At 43.2% G+C, this 19,169-nt stretch overlaps 1 protein-coding gene across 1 annotated transcript in view; it reads left to right on the top strand.

The window, feature by feature from the left end:
- Positions 1–19,169, top strand: part of LOC139378869 (calpain-1 catalytic subunit-like) — a 39,330-nt gene that overhangs the window by 15,793 nt on the left and 4,368 nt on the right. The window contains exons 5-19 of the mRNA XM_071121438.1: positions 3,711–3,844; positions 6,246–6,414; positions 6,706–6,789; positions 6,963–7,048; positions 8,705–8,779; positions 8,925–9,085; positions 9,176–9,336; positions 13,951–13,962; positions 16,251–16,462; positions 16,580–16,619; positions 16,847–16,912; positions 17,008–17,065; positions 18,564–18,628; positions 18,756–18,824; positions 19,043–19,121. Coding sequence (XP_070977539.1) covers positions 3,711–3,844; positions 6,246–6,414; positions 6,706–6,789; positions 6,963–7,048; positions 8,705–8,779; positions 8,925–9,085; positions 9,176–9,336; positions 13,951–13,962; positions 16,251–16,462; positions 16,580–16,619; positions 16,847–16,912; positions 17,008–17,065; positions 18,564–18,628; positions 18,756–18,824; positions 19,043–19,121 — 1,471 coding nt within the window. The remainder of the gene's footprint in view (positions 1–3,710; positions 3,845–6,245; positions 6,415–6,705; positions 6,790–6,962; positions 7,049–8,704; positions 8,780–8,924; positions 9,086–9,175; positions 9,337–13,950; positions 13,963–16,250; positions 16,463–16,579; positions 16,620–16,846; positions 16,913–17,007; positions 17,066–18,563; positions 18,629–18,755; positions 18,825–19,042; positions 19,122–19,169) is intronic.

Below are 19,169 nucleotides of genomic sequence, written 5' to 3'. Positions count from 1 at the left end.
TAAAGCTTTGTTGCAAATGGGTCTTCCAAATGGATAATGACCACAAGCATACTTCCAAAGTTGTGGCAAAATGGCTTAAGGACAACAAAGTCAAGGTATTGAAGTGGCCATCACATAGCCTTGACTTTAATCCTATAGAAAATTGCAGAACTGAAAAAGTGTGTGTGCGCAAGGAGGCCTACAAACCTCAAATCAAATGTATTTATATAGCCCTTCGTACATCAGCTGATTTCTCAGAGTGCTGTACAGAAACCCAGCCTAAAACCCCAAACAGCAAGCAATGCAGGTGTTGAAGCACGTTGGCTAGGAAAAACTCCCTAGAAAGGCCAAAACCTAGGAAGAAACCTAGAGAGCGACCAGGCTATGTGGGGTGGCCAGTCATCTTCTGGCTGTGCCGGGTGGAGATTATAACAGAACATGGCCAAGATGTTCAAATGTTCATAAATGACTAGCATGGTCAAATAATAGGTCTGGGACAGGTAGCACGTCCGGTGAACAGGTCAGGATTCCATAGCCTCAGGCAGAACAGTTGAAACTGGAGCAGCAGCACAGCCAGGTGGACTGGGGACAGCAAGGAGTCATGCCAGGTAGTCCTGAGGCATAGTCCTAGGGCTCAGGTCCTCTGAGAGAGAGAAAGAAAGAGAGAATTAGAGAGAGCATACTTAAATTCACACAGGACACCGGATAAGACAGGAGAAGTGCTCCATATATAACAGACTGACCCTAGCCCCCCGACACATAAACTACTGCAGCATAAATACTGGAGGCTGAGACAGGAGGGGTCAGGAGACCCTGTGGCCCCATCCGATGATACCCAGGGCCAAACAGGAAGGATATAACCCCACCCACTTTGCCAAAGCACAGCCCCCACATAACTAGAGGGATAACTTCAACCACCAACTTACCATCCTGAGACAATGCAGAGTATAGCCCACAAAGAACTCCGCCATGGCACAACCCAAGGGGGGGCGCCAACCCAGACAGGAAGATCACATCAGTGACTCAACCCACTCAAGTGAAGCACCCCTCCTAGGGACGGCACCTGACTCAGTTACACCAGCTCTGTCAGGAAAAATGGGCTAAAATTCACCCAACTTATTGTGGGAAGCTTGTGGAAGGCTACCTGAAATGTTTGACCCAAGTTAAACAATTTAAAGGCAATGCTACCAAATACTAATTGAGTGCATGTAAACTTCTGACCCACTGGGAATGTGATGAAAGAAATAAAAGCTGAAATAAATCATTCTCTCTACTATTTTTCTGACATTTCACATTCTTAAAATATAGTGGTGATCCTAACTGACCTAAGACAGGGAATTTTTATTAGGATTAAATGTCAGGAATTGTGAAAAACTGAGTTTAAATGTATTTGGCTAAGGTGTATGTAAACTTCCGACTTCAACTCTATGTGCATGTGATCTAATTCACCATATATCCCTTCCTCCATTGTGTGGCCTGTGTGTTAGTTAACAGTTGAAGGTTTAAACCCAGTAATACATTGTTCTGTTGAGATCTCCCTCTATACACACATACACTTTGTTTTACTATCCCCGTGGGGACCGAAACATGTATTCCCATTCAAAATCATGTTTTCCCTTAACCTAACCTTAACCCTAACCACCCTAAACCTAATACCACCTCCTAAACCTAACCCCTATTGCTAATTCTAACCCTGATTGTAACCTTAACCGTAAACCTAACCCCTTAGCCTAAAATAGCCTTTTTCTCTGTGGGGACCCGGCAAAATGTCCAGATTTTTCTGATTTTACCCGGTTCCACTATCCTTTTGAGGACTTCTGGTCCCCACAAAGATACTAAGAAACACACACACACCGTCTAAACCCAATAATAGTGTTTTGTTGCGATCTCCTGATCCTGTGCCAGATCTCGTACGCCTGGGTGACTCATCCTCCCAAATGTAATTGGATGTTCTAATTGGTTTAGCCAGACAAAGGGGGAGCTGTGCTGCAGATTCTGGGAATGCGGTATGTGCTTAGCTAGGCGCAGAGATGAGCTGTGAGACTCAACAAATCCTGTATTGCAAAAACAGACTACAGTATGCCTGTAATTTTCAGTTTGAAAATCTCTAGGTTGCTGATAGGATATTATTATCAGAAGGTGAAAGGAACTGCACAGTTGAAGTGCTGCGGCTCTGGGACAAACTACACTCCCTCAAGCTTGCTACGCAGATGTGGATATTTGGTTTACTTTCCTTGTAGCCAGCACTGGTGTGTTTACATCAGATAGCGTTGTGAAAGCGTTGGGATCAATTTTAGTTCAATTCTCCCTTCCGTTGAACTAGTATGCAATTCAGTTCCCAAATGGATTGGTATTTATATGGAACAGACCTCTACTCTGCTAAATAGATACTGTAAGAGATAGTTTTGATTGGGTTGAATACTAACTTCCACCTACATCAAATGTTCACTTTTCTACTTAACGTGGAAGTTAGGATTTGCCCCATAAAGGCTAACAGGGTAGACAGTGGCTCATAGTTTGGTTCCCCCTCTGTGTGTGTTGGTGGGCGTAGGGGGTGTTGTAATACTTCTGTGTCAACCCAGCCGATCATGTGATTCTGTTCTGCAGTCGACCGTACAGTCCCAGCAGTCACTTTAGCCCTGCAGAGCATGCAAAATTAACCATTTATCTCTCCCTGTCTCTATCACACACCCCCCACCACCACCACCACCACCAACCCACACACACACACAATAACAGCTCAGCTGTGGCTCATTCATCTCCCCCCTGCCACTGTTTGGAAGTCACGAGTCAGAACAGTTTGAATCTAATTAGGTGTCATTGTCACTGCTGGTTTTGACACTTCAGTATTGTTACATTCATGTATCCCAGAGCCACATACCTCAAACTCTATATAATGTTCTGGTGTCCCTGATGTGATTTTGTGGTGGTGGAGCTATATTGCCTTGCCGTAGGTCTGCATCAGTTAGCTACGTGCAGCTGAGGAGATAGGACATACATTATTGGACAGCCTGTATTTCGCCCTCTAAAAGCATACTAACATCACAGTGGTGTAGGCAGGCTACATGGAACCCATGTGTATTGGAAGGAAGATAGCGTGATTGCTCAAGATCTTGCCATAAATTCCTGTGGTTGTTACCTCGGTCTTAGTTCCTCCCTCTTCCCTGTTGAGCCTGATGATGATATTGTTCTAATGCCACTTCTGCCACCTGGTGGTCATTGGGTGTAAGTGACTAAAAGCTCCGCTCTGGTTAGAAGTTACCCCCTGGGCACAGTTCTGCGATCAGCTCACCCTCACCACTAGAGGGGAAATCAGAGCTTGTCTTCAATGTTAAATGTATTCGTTCTTGGTGCTTGTGCTACTTTGCACAAGCACCAAGAACGAATACATTACTAATACACTACGTGTAAAACTGACCTTAAATCAGTGCTTAGCTGCATCTCACTTCATCCTATCCCTATTCAGATTGCAGTGGCAGGTTGGAGAGTGGGTAAAGGTAGTGATATTGAGCTCCCTACTATCTGTGTGTTGTATTTCTACTGTCTGTGTGTTGTAGTTCTACTGTCTGTTTTGTAGTTCTACTGTCTGTGTGTTGTAGGTCTGGTAGTCTCCCTAATGTGTGTGTGTTGTATTTCTACTGTCTGTGTGTTGTAGGTCTACTGTCTGTTTTGTAGTTCAACTGTCTGCGTTTTGTAGTTCTGATAGTCTCCCTACTGTCTGTGTTTTGTAGTTCTGGCAGTATGGGGAGTGGGTGGAGGTGGTGATCGATGACAGGCTGCCGGTGAAGGATGGGAAGCTACTCTTTGTCCACTCTGCCGAGGGAGGAGAATTCTGGAGCGCCCTGCTGGAGAAAGCCTACGCCAAGTAAGGAGGGATGAGGGATGGGAGGAGTTTAGAAAAAGGAGAGAAATCAAATCAAATCAAATCAAATTGTATTTATCACATACACATGGTTAGCAGATGTTAATGCGAGTGTAGCGAAATGCTTGTGCTTCTAGTTCCGACAAGGCAGTAATAACCAACAAGTAATCTAACTAACAATTCCAAAACTACTGTCTTATACACACAAGTGTAAGGGGATAAAGAATATGTACATAAAGATATATGAATGAGTGATGGTACAGAGCGGCATAGGCAAGATACAGTAGATGGTATCGAGTACAGTATATACATATGAGATGAGTATGTAAACAAAGTGGCATAGTTAAAGTGGCTAGTGATACATGTATTACATAAAGATGCAGTAGATGATATAGAGTACAGTATATACGTATACATATGAGATGAATAATGTAGGGTATGTAAACATTATATTAGGTAGCATTGTTTAAAGTGGCTAGTGATATATTTTACATCATTTCCCATCAATTCCCATTATTAAAGTGGCTGGACTTGAGTCAGTGTGTTGGCAGCAGCCACTCAATGTTAGTGGTGGCTGTTTAACAGTCTGATGGCCTTGAGATAGAAGCTGTTTTTCAGTCTCTCGGTCCCAGCTTTGATGCACCTGTACTGACCTCGCCTTCTGGATGATAGCGGGCTAAACAGGCAGTGGCTCGGATGGTTGTTGTCCTTGATGATCTTTATGGCCTTCCTGTAACATCAGGTGGTGTAGGTGTCCAGGAGGGCAGGTAGTTTGCCCCCGGTGATGCGTTGTGCAGAACTCACCACCCTCTGGAGAGCCTTACGGTTGTGGGCGGAGCAGTTTCCGTACCAGGCGGTGATACAGCCCGCCAGGATGCTCTCGATTGTGCATCTGTAGAAGTTTGTGAGAGCTTTTGGTGACAAGACGAATTTCTTCAGCCTCCTGAGGTTGAAGAGGCGCTGCTGCGCCTTCTACACAATGCTGTCTGTGTGGGTGGACCAATTCAGTTTGTCTGTGATGTGTATGCCGAGGAACTTAAAACTTGCTACCCTCTCCACTACTGTTCCATCGATGTGCATAGGGGGGTGTTCCCACTGCTGTTTCCTGAAGTCCACAAGCATCTCCTTAGTTTTGTTGACGTTGAGTGTGAGGTTATTTTCCTGACACCACACTCCGAGGGCCCTCACCTCCTCCCTGTAGGCCGTCTCGTCGTTGTTGGTAATCAAGCCTACCACTGTTGTGTCGTCCGCAAACTTAATGATTGAGTTGGAGGCGTGCGTGGCCACGCAGTCGTGGGTGAACAGGGAGTACAGGAGAGGGCTCAGAACGCACCCTTGTGGGGCCCCTGTGTTGAGGATCAGCGGGGTGGAAATGTTGTTGCCTACCCTCACCACCTGGGGGCGGCCCATCAGGAAGTCCAGTACCCAGTTGCACAGGGCGGGGTCGAGACCCAGGGTCTCGAGCTTGATGACGAGCTTGGAGGGTACTATGGTGTTAAATGCCGAGCTGTAGTCGATGAACAGCATTCTCACATAGGTATTGTCCAGATGGGTTAGGGCAGTGTGCAGTGTGGTTGAGATTGCATCGTCTGTGGACGTATTTGGGCGGTAAGCAAATTGGAGTGGGTCTAGGGTGTCAGGTAGGGTGGAGGTGATATGGTCCTTGACTAGTCTCTCAAAGCACTTCATGATGACGGAAGTGAGTGCTACGGGGCGGTAGTCGTTTAGCTCAGTTACCTTAGCTTTCTTGGGAACAGGAACAATGGTGGCCCTCTTGAAGCATGTGGGAACAGCAGACTGGGATAGGGATTGATTGAATATGTCCGTAAACACACCAGCCAGCTGGTCTGCGCATGCTCTGAGGGCGCGGCTGGGGATGCCGTCTGGGCCTGCAGCCTTGCGAGGGTTTAAACGAACACGTTTAAATGTTTTACTCACCTCGGCTGCAGTGAAGGAGAGGCCGCATGTTTTGGTTGCAGGCCGTGTCAGTGGCACTGTATTGTCCTCGAAGCGGGCAAAAAAGTTATTTAGTCTGCCTGGGAGCAAGACATCCTGTTCCGTGACGGGGCTGGTTTTCTTTTTGTAATCCGTGATTGACTGTAGACCCTGCCGCATACCTCTTGTGTCTGAGCCGTTGAATTGAGATTCTACTTTGAGGGTGGTTAGAAGGATTCAACTGTATACATGGGCTTTGCATTTATTTCACTCTGTATACATGTATGTTCTTATGGGTTATGATATCTGTAAGTCGCTCTGAATAAGAGCGTCTGCTAAATGACCAAAATGTAAATACAAATGATGTAAAATTATATGTCTATATGCATACATCCTGTGTGTGTATATTGTACAGAAATGTCTGTTTTTAAATAGTCTTGTGATACAGAATTGTCCATCCTCGTTGCAGGCTGCATGGCTGTTACGAGGCCCTGTCGGGAGGCAGCACGTCAGAGGGTTTTGAGGACTTCACAGGAGGGGTAACGGAGATGTATGAGCTGAGGAAAGCGCCCTCTGACCTCTACAGTATCATCAGCCGGGCCGTGGAGAGAGGATCGCTGCTGGGCTGCTCCATAGACGTCAGTACTCAGATTTGTTACGTTCATTTCTTCCATTATGTCATAGAAAACACTGCCTATTTTAATCAGCTTAACGCGGTGCTAAGAACCAGGATGTTTCGCATGACGTCATCATTTTCACAGACTTTGTCATATCATGTCCCTGACTGGAACATGTCACAGTGTGTCAAGAGTCCCTGTGTGTGTATCCTATCAAATCAAATCAAGTCAACGGATGTCACGTGCACCAGGATACAGAAGGTGTAAACAGCACAGTGAAACGCTTACTCGGACTCTGTCTTCTGTCCCCAGATCACCGGCAGTCAGGACATGGAGGCTGTGACCTTTAAGAAGCTGGTGAAAGGTCACGCCTACTCAGTGACCGGGGTCGACGAGGTGAGCCAATGACTGCTCTGGTTCGAGTGGCACTAAGGGGTCAAAAGACAGCATTAAAATGAATACAAACGTCTCTACCTTTACCTGTACATCAATCACATTTGAGTTGACAGAAGGTTGGCCATTTCCCCTGCTACGATACATCTGTGTAATGCAGTATCCCTCTCCATCAGGTGGTGTACAGGGGGAATATGACCAAACTGGTCCGCATCCGCAACCCCTGGGGAGAGATAGAGTGGACTGGTGCCTGGAGTGACAAGTAAGAGAAGGAAACACTGCTATACACCTCTCATGTTGCCTATCATGTAACAAGCGAGAGTGGTTTTATCCTGCAGGTGTCATATTACATATCATACTGTGTAACTAGTGAGAGTGGTTTTATCCTGCAGGTGTCATATTACATATCATACTGTGTAACTAGTGAGAGTGGTTTTATACTGCAGGTGTCATATTACCTATCATATAACTAGTGAGAGTGGTTTTATACTGCAGGTGTCATATTACATATCATACTGTGTAACTAGTGAGAGTGGTTTTGTACTGCAGGTGTCATATTACCTATCATATAACTAGTGAGAGTGGTTTTATACTGCAGGTGTCATATTACATATCCTACTGTGTAACTAGTGAGAGTGGTTTTATCCTGCAGGTGTCATATTACATATCCTACTGTGTAACTAGTGAGAGTGGTTTTGTACTGCAGGTGTCATATTACATATCATACTGTGTAACTAGTGAGAGTGGTTTTGTACTGCAGGTGTCATATTACATATCATACTGTGTAACTAGTGAGAGTGGTTTTATACTGCAGGTGTCATATTACATATCATACTGTGTAACTAGTGAGAGTGGTTTTATACTGCAGGTGTCATATTACATATCCTACTGTGTAACTAGTGAGAGTGGTTTTATCCAGCAGGTGTCATATTACATATCATACTGTGTAACTAGTGAGAGTGGTTTTATACTGCAGGTGTCATATTACCTATCATATAACTAGTGAGAGTGGTTTTATACTGCAGGTGTCATATTACATATCATATAACTAGCGAGGGTGGTTTTATCCTGCAGGTGTCATATTACATATCATACTGTGTAACTAGTGAGAGTGGTTTTATACTGCAGGTGTCATATTACATATCATACTGTGTAACTAGTGAGAGTGGTTTTATACTGCAGGTGTCATATTACCTATCATATAACTAGCGAGGGTGGTTTTATCTTGCAGGTGTCATATTACATATCATACTGTGTAACTAGTGAGAGTGGTTTTATACTGCAGGTGTCATATTACATATCATACTGTGTAACTAGTGAGAGTGGTTTTATACTGCAGGTGTCATATTACATATCATACTGTGTAACTAGTGAGAGTGGTTTTGTACTGCAGGTGTCATATTACATATCATACTGTGTAACTAGTGAGAGTGGTTTTATACTGCAGGTGTCATATTACATATCATACTGTGTAACTAGTGAGAGTGGTTTTGTACTGCAGGTGTCATATTACCTATCATATAACTAGTGAGAGTGGTTTTATCCTGCAGGTGTCATATTACGTATCCTACTGTGTAACTAGTGAGAGTGGTTTTATACTGCAGGTGTCATATTACCTATCATATAACTAGCGAGGGTGGTTTTATCCTGCAGGTGTCATATTACATATCATACTGTGTAACTAGTGAGAGTGGTTTTATACTGCAGGTGTCATATTACATATCATACTGTGTAACTAGTGAGAGTGGTTTTGTACTGCAGGTGTCATATTACATATCATACTGTGTAACTAGTGAGAGTGGTTTTATACTGCAGGTGTCATATTACATATCATACTGTGTAACTAGTGAGAATGGTTTTCTATCCCTTTTGATATGGAATACAGTCGGTAATGTATTTTCATTTGCGAATATTTTAGCTCCAGAGAGTGGGAGAGCGTGGACCGGTCAGTCAGAGGGCGACTCCAGAACCGCAGTGAGGACGGAGAGTTCTGGTGAGTGTGTGTTTGTGTCACCAAGTCTGATGGCCTCTGGGTACGATACTTGAGAGAATGTGTTAGTTATTGCATCATATACACTTCCTCTCCCCTTCTCCCTCCCCTGCCTTGCACCTCTCGCTCTCTAAATCCCTCCTCTCAGGATGTCATTCAGCGACTTCCTGCGTGAGTTTACGCGTCTGGAGATCTGTAACCTCACAGCAGACGCCCTGGAGGCCAACCAGCAGAAGAAGTGGAGCTCAGCAGTCTACCAGGGGGAGTGGAGGAGGGGCAGCACGGCCGGGGGCTGCAGGAACTTCCCTGGTAAGGAGGGAGGGAGGATATAAAGAAGTGGTACACAGTTGATTAGAAAATGTCTTCTGATAACTTCCCCCCCTCCCCCACAATACTTAGCCACATTCTGGATCAACCCACAATTCAAGATCGACTTGCAGCACCCCGACACAGCCGGCCAATCAGATTGCAGCTTCCTGGTGGCGCTGATGCAGAAGGACCGGAGAAAGAAACGCAAGGAGGGCAAGGACATGGAGACCATCGGATTTGCCATTTACGAGGTGTTGAGGTGTAACATGTATGAATATGCCTAGATCAATTCTTCTCTATCTCCTTTCAGTGTGTGTTAAACAACAGTGGGTGATACTGAAATCCTAATTCTACTCTCACTTACTCCAGGCTATAGTAAATGGTTCTACTAAACTCAAATATATTTCACACACGGGCCTCACGTAGACAACTGCATGCTCGACTTCAATTCCTAATGTTATATCTTAAGGGTGTAGAGTAACAGTAATATATTATTCACCAGTGTCCCCTGGGGATAGCGTCACAAAGTCATTTTCTATGGAAATCTCTACAGAACTCAACTTCCTTGAAATAATTTTACAAGTATACTAAGGGTTGTACATTTCCTATACTATCCTATAGTAGGAAAGTGTCCCTAACGAATACAGTGCCTTGCGAAAGTATTCGGCCCCCTTGAACTTTGCGACCTTTTGCCACATTTCAGGCTTCAAACATAAAGATATAAAACTGTATTTTTTTGTGAAGAATCAACAACAAGTGGGACACAATCATGAAGTGGAACGACATTTATTGGATATTTCAAACTTTTTTAACAAATCAAAAACTGAAAAATTTGGCGTGCAAAATTATTCAGCCCCCTTAAGTTAATACTTTGTAGCACCACCTTTTGCTGCGATTACAGCTGTAAGTCGCTTGGGGTATGTCTCTATCAGTTTTGCACATCGAGAGACTGACATTTTTTCCCATTCCTCCTTGCAAAACAGCTCGAGCTCAGTGAGGTTGGATGGAGAGCATTTGTGAACAGCAGTTTTCAGTTCTTTCCACAGATTCTCGATTGGATTCAGGTCTGGACTTTGACTTGGCCATTCTAACACCTGGATATGTTTATTTTTGAACCATTCCATTGTAGATTTTGCTTTATGTTTTGGATCATTGTCTTGTTGGAAGACAAATCTCCGTCCCAGTCTCAGGTCTTTTGCAGACTCCATCAGGTTTTCTTCCAGAATGGTCCTGTATTTGGCTCCATCCATCTTCCCATCAATTTTAACCATCTTCCCTGTCCCTGCTGAAGAAAAGCAGGCCCAAACCATGATGCTGCCACCACCATGTTTGACAGTGGGGATGGTGTGTTCAGCTGTGTTGCTTTTACGCCAAACATAACGTTTTGCATTGTTGCCAAAAAGTTCAATTTTGGTTTCATCTGACCAGAGCACCTTCTTCCACATGTTTGGTGTGTCTCCCAGGTGGATTGTGGCAAACTTTAAACAACACTTTTTATGGATATCTTTATATCCTCTTAAGTCTACCCCCTCCTTTTTCGAACATTCTGTTAAAAATCGCACAACTTTTCAGTGTCCTGCTACTCATGCCAGGAATATAGTATATGCATATGATTAGTATGTGTAGATAGAAAACACTCTGAAGTTTCTAAAACTGGTTAAATCACGGTTGTGACTATAACAGATTGTGTGTTTCATTGAAAAGCGCAAGAAAAACTGCTCTCTGAAAGCTAAAAATTATTTCCATGCGTCACTTTCATGGGTTGTTAAAAGGGCACAAAATTAATTATCGACCTGCATGCAATTCCTACAGATTCCACACGATGTCGCCATTGTCGTCATTTTCAAGGGAGTTTTTTCTTGGTAAATCCAACTAACTGGATTCCATTTCTTCCGGTCTCCACCAGGATGTTTTGAATGTGCACATTGGCAGCCATTGATTTGAAAACGAGGAGCTATTGAATATACATCGCCCTGTAATCATTTTGATAGATTATAAACGTTTACTAATACCTAAAGTTGGATTACAAAAGTATTTTGAAGTGTTTTGTGAAAGTTTATCGTCGACTTTTTTAATTTAAAAAAATGACGCAGCGTTTAAAAACGATGTTTTTTCTGAATGACACAGCTTCCATAGAAAGCTATTTTGGGTATATATGGACCGATTTAAACGAAAAAAAGACCCAATAGTGATGTTTATGGGGCATATAGGAGTGCCAAGAAAGAAGCTCGTCAAAGGTAATGAATGTTTTATATTTTATTTCTGCGTTTTGTGTAGCGCCGGCTAAGCTATATCTTTGTTTACATTGCATTCAGGCATTTTGGGGTGTTGCATGCTATCAGATAATAGCTTCTCATGCTTTCGCCGAAAAGCATTTTAAAAATCTGACTTGTTGGCTAGGTTCACAACGAGTGTAGCTTTAATTCAATACCCTGCATGTGAATTTTGATAAAGGTTTGAGTTTTAACGAGTACATTTAGCATTTAGCGTAGCGCATTTGCATTTCCAGGTGTCTACTTGAGACATCTGCGTCTCAAGTAGGAGCAAGAAGTTTAAGAAATGGCTTTCTTCTTGCCACTCTTCCATAAAGGCCAGATTTGTGCAATATACGACTGATTGTTGTCCTATGGACAGAGTCTCCCACCTCAGCTGTAGATCTCTGCAGTTCATCCAGAGTGATCATGGGCCTCTTGGCTGCATCTCTGATCAGTCTTCTCCTTGTGTGAGCTGAAAGTTTAGAGGGACGGCCAGGTCTTGGTAGATTTGCAGTGGTCTGATACTCCTTCCATTTCAATATTATCGCTTGCACAGTGCTCCTTGGGATGTTTAAAGCTTGGGAAATATTTTTGTATCCAAATCCGGCTTTAAACTTCTTCACAACAGTATCTCGGACCTGCCTGGTGTGTTCCTTGTTCTTCATGATGCTCTCTGCGCTTTTAACAGACCTCTGAGACTATCACAGTGCAGGTGCATTTATACGGAGACTTGATTACACACAGGTGGATTGTATTTATCATCATTAGTCATTTAGGTCAACATTGGATCATTCAGAGATCCTCACTGAACTTCTGGAGAGAGTTTGCTGCACTGAAAGTAAAGGGGCTGAATAATTTTGCACGCCCAATTTTTCAGTTTTTGATTTGTTAAAAAAGTTTGAAATATCCAATAAATGTCGTTCCACTTCATGATTGTGTCCCACTTGTTGATTCTTCACAAAAAAATACAGTTTTATATCTTTATGTTTGAAGCCTGAAATGTGGCAAAAGGTCGCAAAGTTCAAGGGGGCCGAATACTTTCGCAAGGCACTGTATGTTCAACCTTTTATTCAAATAACTTCTGTCCTACTCCTAACTTTTTATTCCACCATTGGGCCATTACCTAATAAAACCCCCTATACAGGCCTTTGCAGACACGGTGAGCGTCAGCTTGGTCTTATTTGACAGTCAGCCGTGTAATGATAATGGTGTAGGTGCCCTATGTTAGCCTTTCCTACCTATTATCTAACTTGCAATAATGTCAGTGGGTGTTGTATCAGATTGAACTCTATTTCCTCCACTGTCTTCTCATATGCCCATAAAACAAAACGTCAATTCCACTTAAAAGGCTCCTTAACTATCCTTCTACAAGTAATTATAGGTCGTATTTCAACTAATACAAGATATGTTGAGGGTTTTACTAGTTCCTCAGGGTGTAGGGTAATATACGTCTTATAGGTATTATCTTTATCATACCCTCCTTTTCTTATACAATGACAGAACTCCTTCCTGTCGTCCTCACTTCCAAAAATCCCTTTCTTATGCTATTCCAATGTCATGCCTTTATCTACATGCTGTTCCTCATCCTCCTCTTTATCAAAAATCCACTTATAACAGCTCTCAGTCCTCAGACCAAATAACCAATTCTCGATTCGTTCATCTCCCCATCCACTGCACATTTCACTCACACCAAACAAACACATAAGGACAGACAACAGTTTATTTCTATCTTCCAGGTTTCTAGGTTATCGCCTGTTTCAGAACTTTCACGCTAGATACAGCTTCTGCTCCCTAACTACTTTTGAGTACCCTTCCGGAAGTTACCCCAGCACCCCCAACACGCAAGAAGGCGAGCTACTGTTCTTAATACATATAACATATAACACACATTGACATACAACAATTACCACACATTCATTGACTTACACAGGCACATTTTTAGGTTCCTTTGTTTTTACAATTACAAGAGGGAGGCGGCGCTTTTACATTCCAGCGAAACACTGAACATCCACTTCTTTTAAATTACGGACTTCGATATAACAGGTGTCTGCTTACCTTACAATTTGGTGATCAGAGAAGGTGGTTCAGGTTCCGTGCAGTGGCTTTGCACTCATTCCCTCCTGGCAAGCTCGCCAAATGTTGGCTCCGTTTTTTACTTAACAAATAAGGAACACTCAAAATGTGCACAATTTAAAAAAAATGTAAAAAAATACAGCTGTAGACAGAAGATCAAACATCACACATACAACTGATGTCTCTCCTGAGTTCTGCAAAATAGGAAAAGTCCAGTGCTTTTATCATGCTTTTATCATGCTTGTAGTCAACCCCCTGTGATGGAACTGCCTTAGTCATTACCTTCTACTCATGAGACCAAGCCCATGCATCCACGGCTATACAAACATAGTTTCAGTGTTATCTAAAGGCTCAGCAGTAAATGTCCACTCCCCAAGTTGATTTATAGTGGTATGTCTGACTAGTCTCTTATCTCTTTCACCCCAATTTGACCCCAACAGAGGCAAGAGACGTTTTCTTCTTTTTCCATATTTTGCAAAGCAGTAGGATTGACTGTATGTTTCTATCTAACTCTTGTCTTTCTGTGTCTTTCTACAGGTTCCTAATGAGGTATGTATTTTCTGCTGGCCAGTATTATTTTACATTGCGTTGTGATGTAACTGTGTAATAATTGAAACACTTGATGGACAGCATTACTGTATTTGAGAGATATTTAGTGCATTAAAAATCTGTTGGAGAGTGCATTAAAACCTCTTAGGGATCCCTTCGCCCCCATTCCCGCTCGAATCCCGGTAACGGGATTGATTTGACAACATCCAGTGAAATTGCAGCTCGCCAAATTCAAAAACAGAAATACTCATAATAAAAATTCACAAAACATACATCAAAATAAAGCTTAACTTGTTGTTATTCCAGCTTCCAGCTGAGGACAGCACCCCGCATACAAACACAAACAAATCATATTGCAACCAGCCAGGTGCGACACAAAATTCAGAAATAACGATATAATTCACGCCTTACCTTTGAAGATCTTCGTCTGTTGGCACTCCAAAATGTCCCAGAAACATCACAAATGTTCCTTTTGTTCGATAAATTCCTTCTTTATATCCCCAAAATGTCCATTTATTTGGCGCGTTTGATTCAGAAATACACCGGTTCCAACACGCCCAACATGACTACAAAGTATCTAATAAGTTACCTGTAAACTTGGTCCATACATTTCAAACAACGTTCCTAATCTAAACGTATGTACCCTAAAACGGAAATAATCGATAACATTTAAGACGGGATAAACTGTGTTCAATACCGGACGAAAACAATGTGAAGCGCGTTCCAGGTCGTGCGCTCCAAAAGACTTGAGTCCCTTTGTGTGACACATGGAAAGGAAAGGAATACTTCTTCATTTCTCAAAGGAAAAACATCAACCAATTTCTAAAGACTGTTGACGTCTAGTGGAAGCCATAGGAACTGCAAGCATATTTCTATTAAAAAGGGATTACCATAGAAAACTAATGGAAAACACATTGAGCTCAAATTATTTTTTACCTGGGTGGATGCTTGGAGTTTCGCCTGCCAAATCAGTTCTGTTATACTCACAGACATTATTCAAACAGTTTTAGAAACGTCAGAGTGTTTCTATCCAAATCTACGAATAATATGCATATCCTAGCTTCTGGGCTTGAGTAGCAAGCAGTTTACTTTGGGCACTCTTTTCATCCGGACGTGAAAATACTGCCCCCTAGCCCAAAGAGGTTTTAAGAACCTGTTGGACAGTGCATTAAAAACCTCTTGGACAGTGTATTAAAAACCTCTTGGACAGTGCATTAAGAACCTGTTGGACAGTGTATTAAAAACCTATTGGACAGTGCATTAAAAACCTATTGGACAGTGCATTAAAAACCTGTTGGACAGTGCATTAAAAACCTCTTGGACAGTGCATTAAGAACCTGTTGGACAGTGTATTAAAAACCTATTGGACAGTGCATTAAGAACCTGTTGGACAGTGCATTAAAAACCTGTTGGACAGTGCATTAAAAACCTGTTGGACAGTGCGTTAAGAACCTGTTGGACAGTGCATTAAAAACCTGTTGGACAGTGCATTAAAAACCTATTGGACAGTGCACTAAGAACCTGTTGGACAGTGCATTAAAAACCTGTTGGACAGTGCATTAAAATCCTGTTGGACAGTGCATTAAAAACCTGTTGGACAGTGCATTAAAAACCTGTTGGACAGTGCATTAAGAACCTGTTGGACAGTGCATTAAAAGCCTGTTGGACAGTACATTAAAAACCTGTTGGACAGTTCATTAAAAACCTGTTGGACAGTGCATTAAAAACCTGTTGGACAGTGCATTAAGAACCTGTTGGACAGTGCATTTAAAACCTGTTGGACAGTGCATTTAAAACCTGTTGGACAGTGCATTAAAAACCTGTTGGACAGTGCATTAAGAACCTGTTGGACAGTGTGTCATAGCTGAAGTGGAATGTGGCCAAAAGGCCTATATTGACCTGCATGTCTCAAAGGTCAATGTGGCTTGTGCTTAGGCTCACAGCCAATTATCTCATGTGGAGATGCATGGTAGCATTCTCCTAATTTCTATGGTAGCATAGACATAAAGTCAGGGATTAGAGGTCAGGGGTGCTTTCCGTTTCTCTCTGTCCTCAGTATGCGGGCGGGACAGGGGTTAGAGGTCAAGGGTTAGAGGTCATTAAACAAATTCACACACCGAGGTTTCCCTTCTCGCCATCCTATCAGTACATGGGTTAGGTTCACCTAGTTTAACTAACTCACGCATACTGCTTTCCCCTGCCCTCTGTCCTTAGTATGTGGGCAGATCAGGGGTTAGAGGTCAGGGGTTAGTGAGTTCATTTTCCCCCTGCTCTCTCTGTCCTCTCAGTACGTGGGTAGATCAGGCATCCACCTGAAGAGAGATTTCTTCCTGACGCACGGTTCCAGCGCCCGCTCTGAGCTCTTCATCAACCTGAGAGAGGTGAGCTCTCGCTTCCAGCTGCCCGCCGGGGAGTACATCATCGTCCCTTCCACCTTCGAACCCCAGAAGGAGGGAGACTTTGTCCTCAGGGTTTTCTCTGAGAAACCAGCTAACTCAGAGTGAGTAATATGGAAACAGAGTGGTGAACAGGACATATGAGGAGATTATGGACGATACAAAGGCAATTCATTTAATGTAAGGACATTGATAATAGTGTTCTTTTCTGTCTGTGTTAGGGAGCTGGATGATGACGTCACAGCTGAACTTCCTGCAGAGGTGAGGGGAAGAGACAAGGGCTGAAATGGCACCCTATTCCCTATATAGTGTTTTACGTTTGACTAGGGCTCTGGTCAAAAGTAGTGCACTGTGTGGGGAATAGGGTTCCATTTCAGATGCAGACCATGGAGAATCCTGTTTGATTAACAAGCCCATACTGTTACATGCCAACACCAGTACTACCAACAAGAAAGAAGAGTTGACGTTCCTCTGTATCTCTGTTTCAGTCTCAGCTGGACGAGAGCCAGATTGACGCTGGCTTCAAGAGTCTGTTCAGACAGCTGGCTGGGGAGGTGAGGAGACTCGGGAGGGGAAGTGAGGGGACAGCAGGGCGAATGGGCTGATGGGAACTGTAGTATTTCCTCATGCTCTGTTTCTGTGTCTACAGGACATGGAGATCAGTGCCACAGAGCTGCAGACCATACTCAACAGGATCATCAGCAAGCGTGAGTCCCTAGGAATATAATTAGAACATAGTATTGTGCTTTATACAGCGCATTCGGAAAGTATTCAGACCTCTTGACTCTTTCCACATTTTGTTACGTTACAGCCTTACTCTAAAATTAATTCAATTGTTTTTTTTCTTCTCACAAATCTACACAAAATACCCCATAATGACAGAGCAAAATCAGTTTTCTTTTTTTTTTTTTTTTTTTTTTGCACCTTTATTATAAATTTTAAAAATCGGAAAAATCACATTTACAGACATTCAGAGACTTGTCCTGAAGCCACTCCTGTGTTGTCTTGGCTGTGTGCTTAGGGTTGTTGTCCTGTTGGAAGGTGAACCTTCGCTTCAGTCTAAGGTCCTGAGCGCTCTGGAGAATGCTTTCATCAAGGATCTCTCTGTACTTTGCTTCGTCCATATTTCCCTCGATCTTGACTAGTCTCCCAGGCCCTGCCGCTAAAAAACATCCCCACAGCATGATGCTGCCACCACCATGCTTCACTGTAGGTATGGTGCCAGGTTTCCTCTAGACGTGATGCTTGGCATTCATGCCAAAGAGTTCAATCTTGGTTTCATCAGACCAGAGAATCGTGCTTCTCGTGTTCTGAGAGTATTTAGGTGCCTTTTGCTAAACTCCAAGCAGGCTGTCATGTGCCTTTTACTGAGGAGTGGCTTCTGCCTGGCCACTCTACCATAAAGGCCTGATTGGTAAAGTGCTGAAGAGATGATTGTCCTGCAAGGTTCTCCCATCTCCACAGAGGCACTCTGGAGCTCTGTCAGAGTGACCATTTGGTTCTTGGTCACCTCCCTGACCAAGGTCCTTCTTCCCCGATTGCTCAGTTTGGCCGGGCAGCCAGCTATAGGAAGAGTTGGCGGTTCCAAACTTCTTCCATTTAAGAATGATGGAGGCCACTGTGTTCTTGGGGACCTTCAATGCTGCACACATTTTTTGGTACTCTTCTACAGATCCGTGCCTTGACACAATCCTGTCTCGGAGCTCTATGGACAATTCCTTCGACCTCATGGCTTGGTTTTTGCTCTGACATGCACTTTCAACTGTGGGACCTTATATAGACAGGTGTGTGCCTTTCCAAATAACGTCCAACCAATTTAATTTACCACAGGTGGACAACAATCAAGTAGTAGAAACATCTCAAGGATGATCAATGGAAACAGGATGCGCCTGAGCTCAATTTAGAGTCTAAATAGCAAAAGGTCTGAATACTTACATTTTTGATTTAACCTTTATTTAAGCAGGGAAGGTATTTTTTTAGGCAAGGTAATTAAAAAAAAACATTTGCAAATCATTTATAGAAACGTCTGAATACGTTCTGAATGCACTGTATCTCTGTATATGTGAGCCTACTCGAGATCTTTCACAATCCTTCGAACGGAGACCCACACTGTCGGTCCTTCCAGGCAGATTTGGATTTTACAGATGCGTATAAATCTATTTTTCTCTGTCTCTCTGTCTCACACACACACACACACACATACAGACAAAGATCTGAAGACAGATGGATTTGGACCGGAAGCTTGTCGCACTATGATCAACCTGATGGACGTATCCTTGGTGTACTTCAATCAATTCTTTATACAGTACTAGTCCCATCTGTCTGGTCTTTCGGCATCTGTCTGGTCTCTCTCTGTGACTGTCTGTATAAACAGGATTCCTTGACCGTGTCCTTCAGACTGATGGTAGTGGTAAACTGGGACTGGCAGAGTTCCACGTGCTGTGGGAGAAGATTAAACGATACCTGGTGAGCCGAGCTGAAAATCCTGTTCTCCTATTCACTTGCTTCATTCGCTTGAACTGAGCCTTCGCTCTCGTCATTAGTTCCTTGTCCAGTCTCCGTAGAGCATTTACACTCGTCTCCCTCTCAATCTCTGTCCCTCTCTCTCTCTCTCTCTCTCTCTCTCTCTCTCTCTCTCTCTCTCTCTCTCTCTCTCTCTCTCTCTCCCTCCAACCCTCCACCAGACTGTATTCCGTCAGTTTGACCTGGACAAGTCAGGCACCATGAGTTCCTATGAGATGAGGATGGCTCTGGAGGCAGCAGGTCCAGTAGCTCTTTCCCTTAAACCTCAATCTGTTTTTTTTATTCTGT

This window comes from Oncorhynchus clarkii, chromosome 21 (genome assembly GCF_045791955.1).
Source record: "Oncorhynchus clarkii lewisi isolate Uvic-CL-2024 chromosome 21, UVic_Ocla_1.0, whole genome shotgun sequence".
In the NCBI taxonomy this organism is placed as follows: Eukaryota; Metazoa; Chordata; class Actinopteri; order Salmoniformes; family Salmonidae; genus Oncorhynchus; species Oncorhynchus clarkii.
This window is presented reverse-complemented; position numbering and strand designations above follow the sequence as displayed.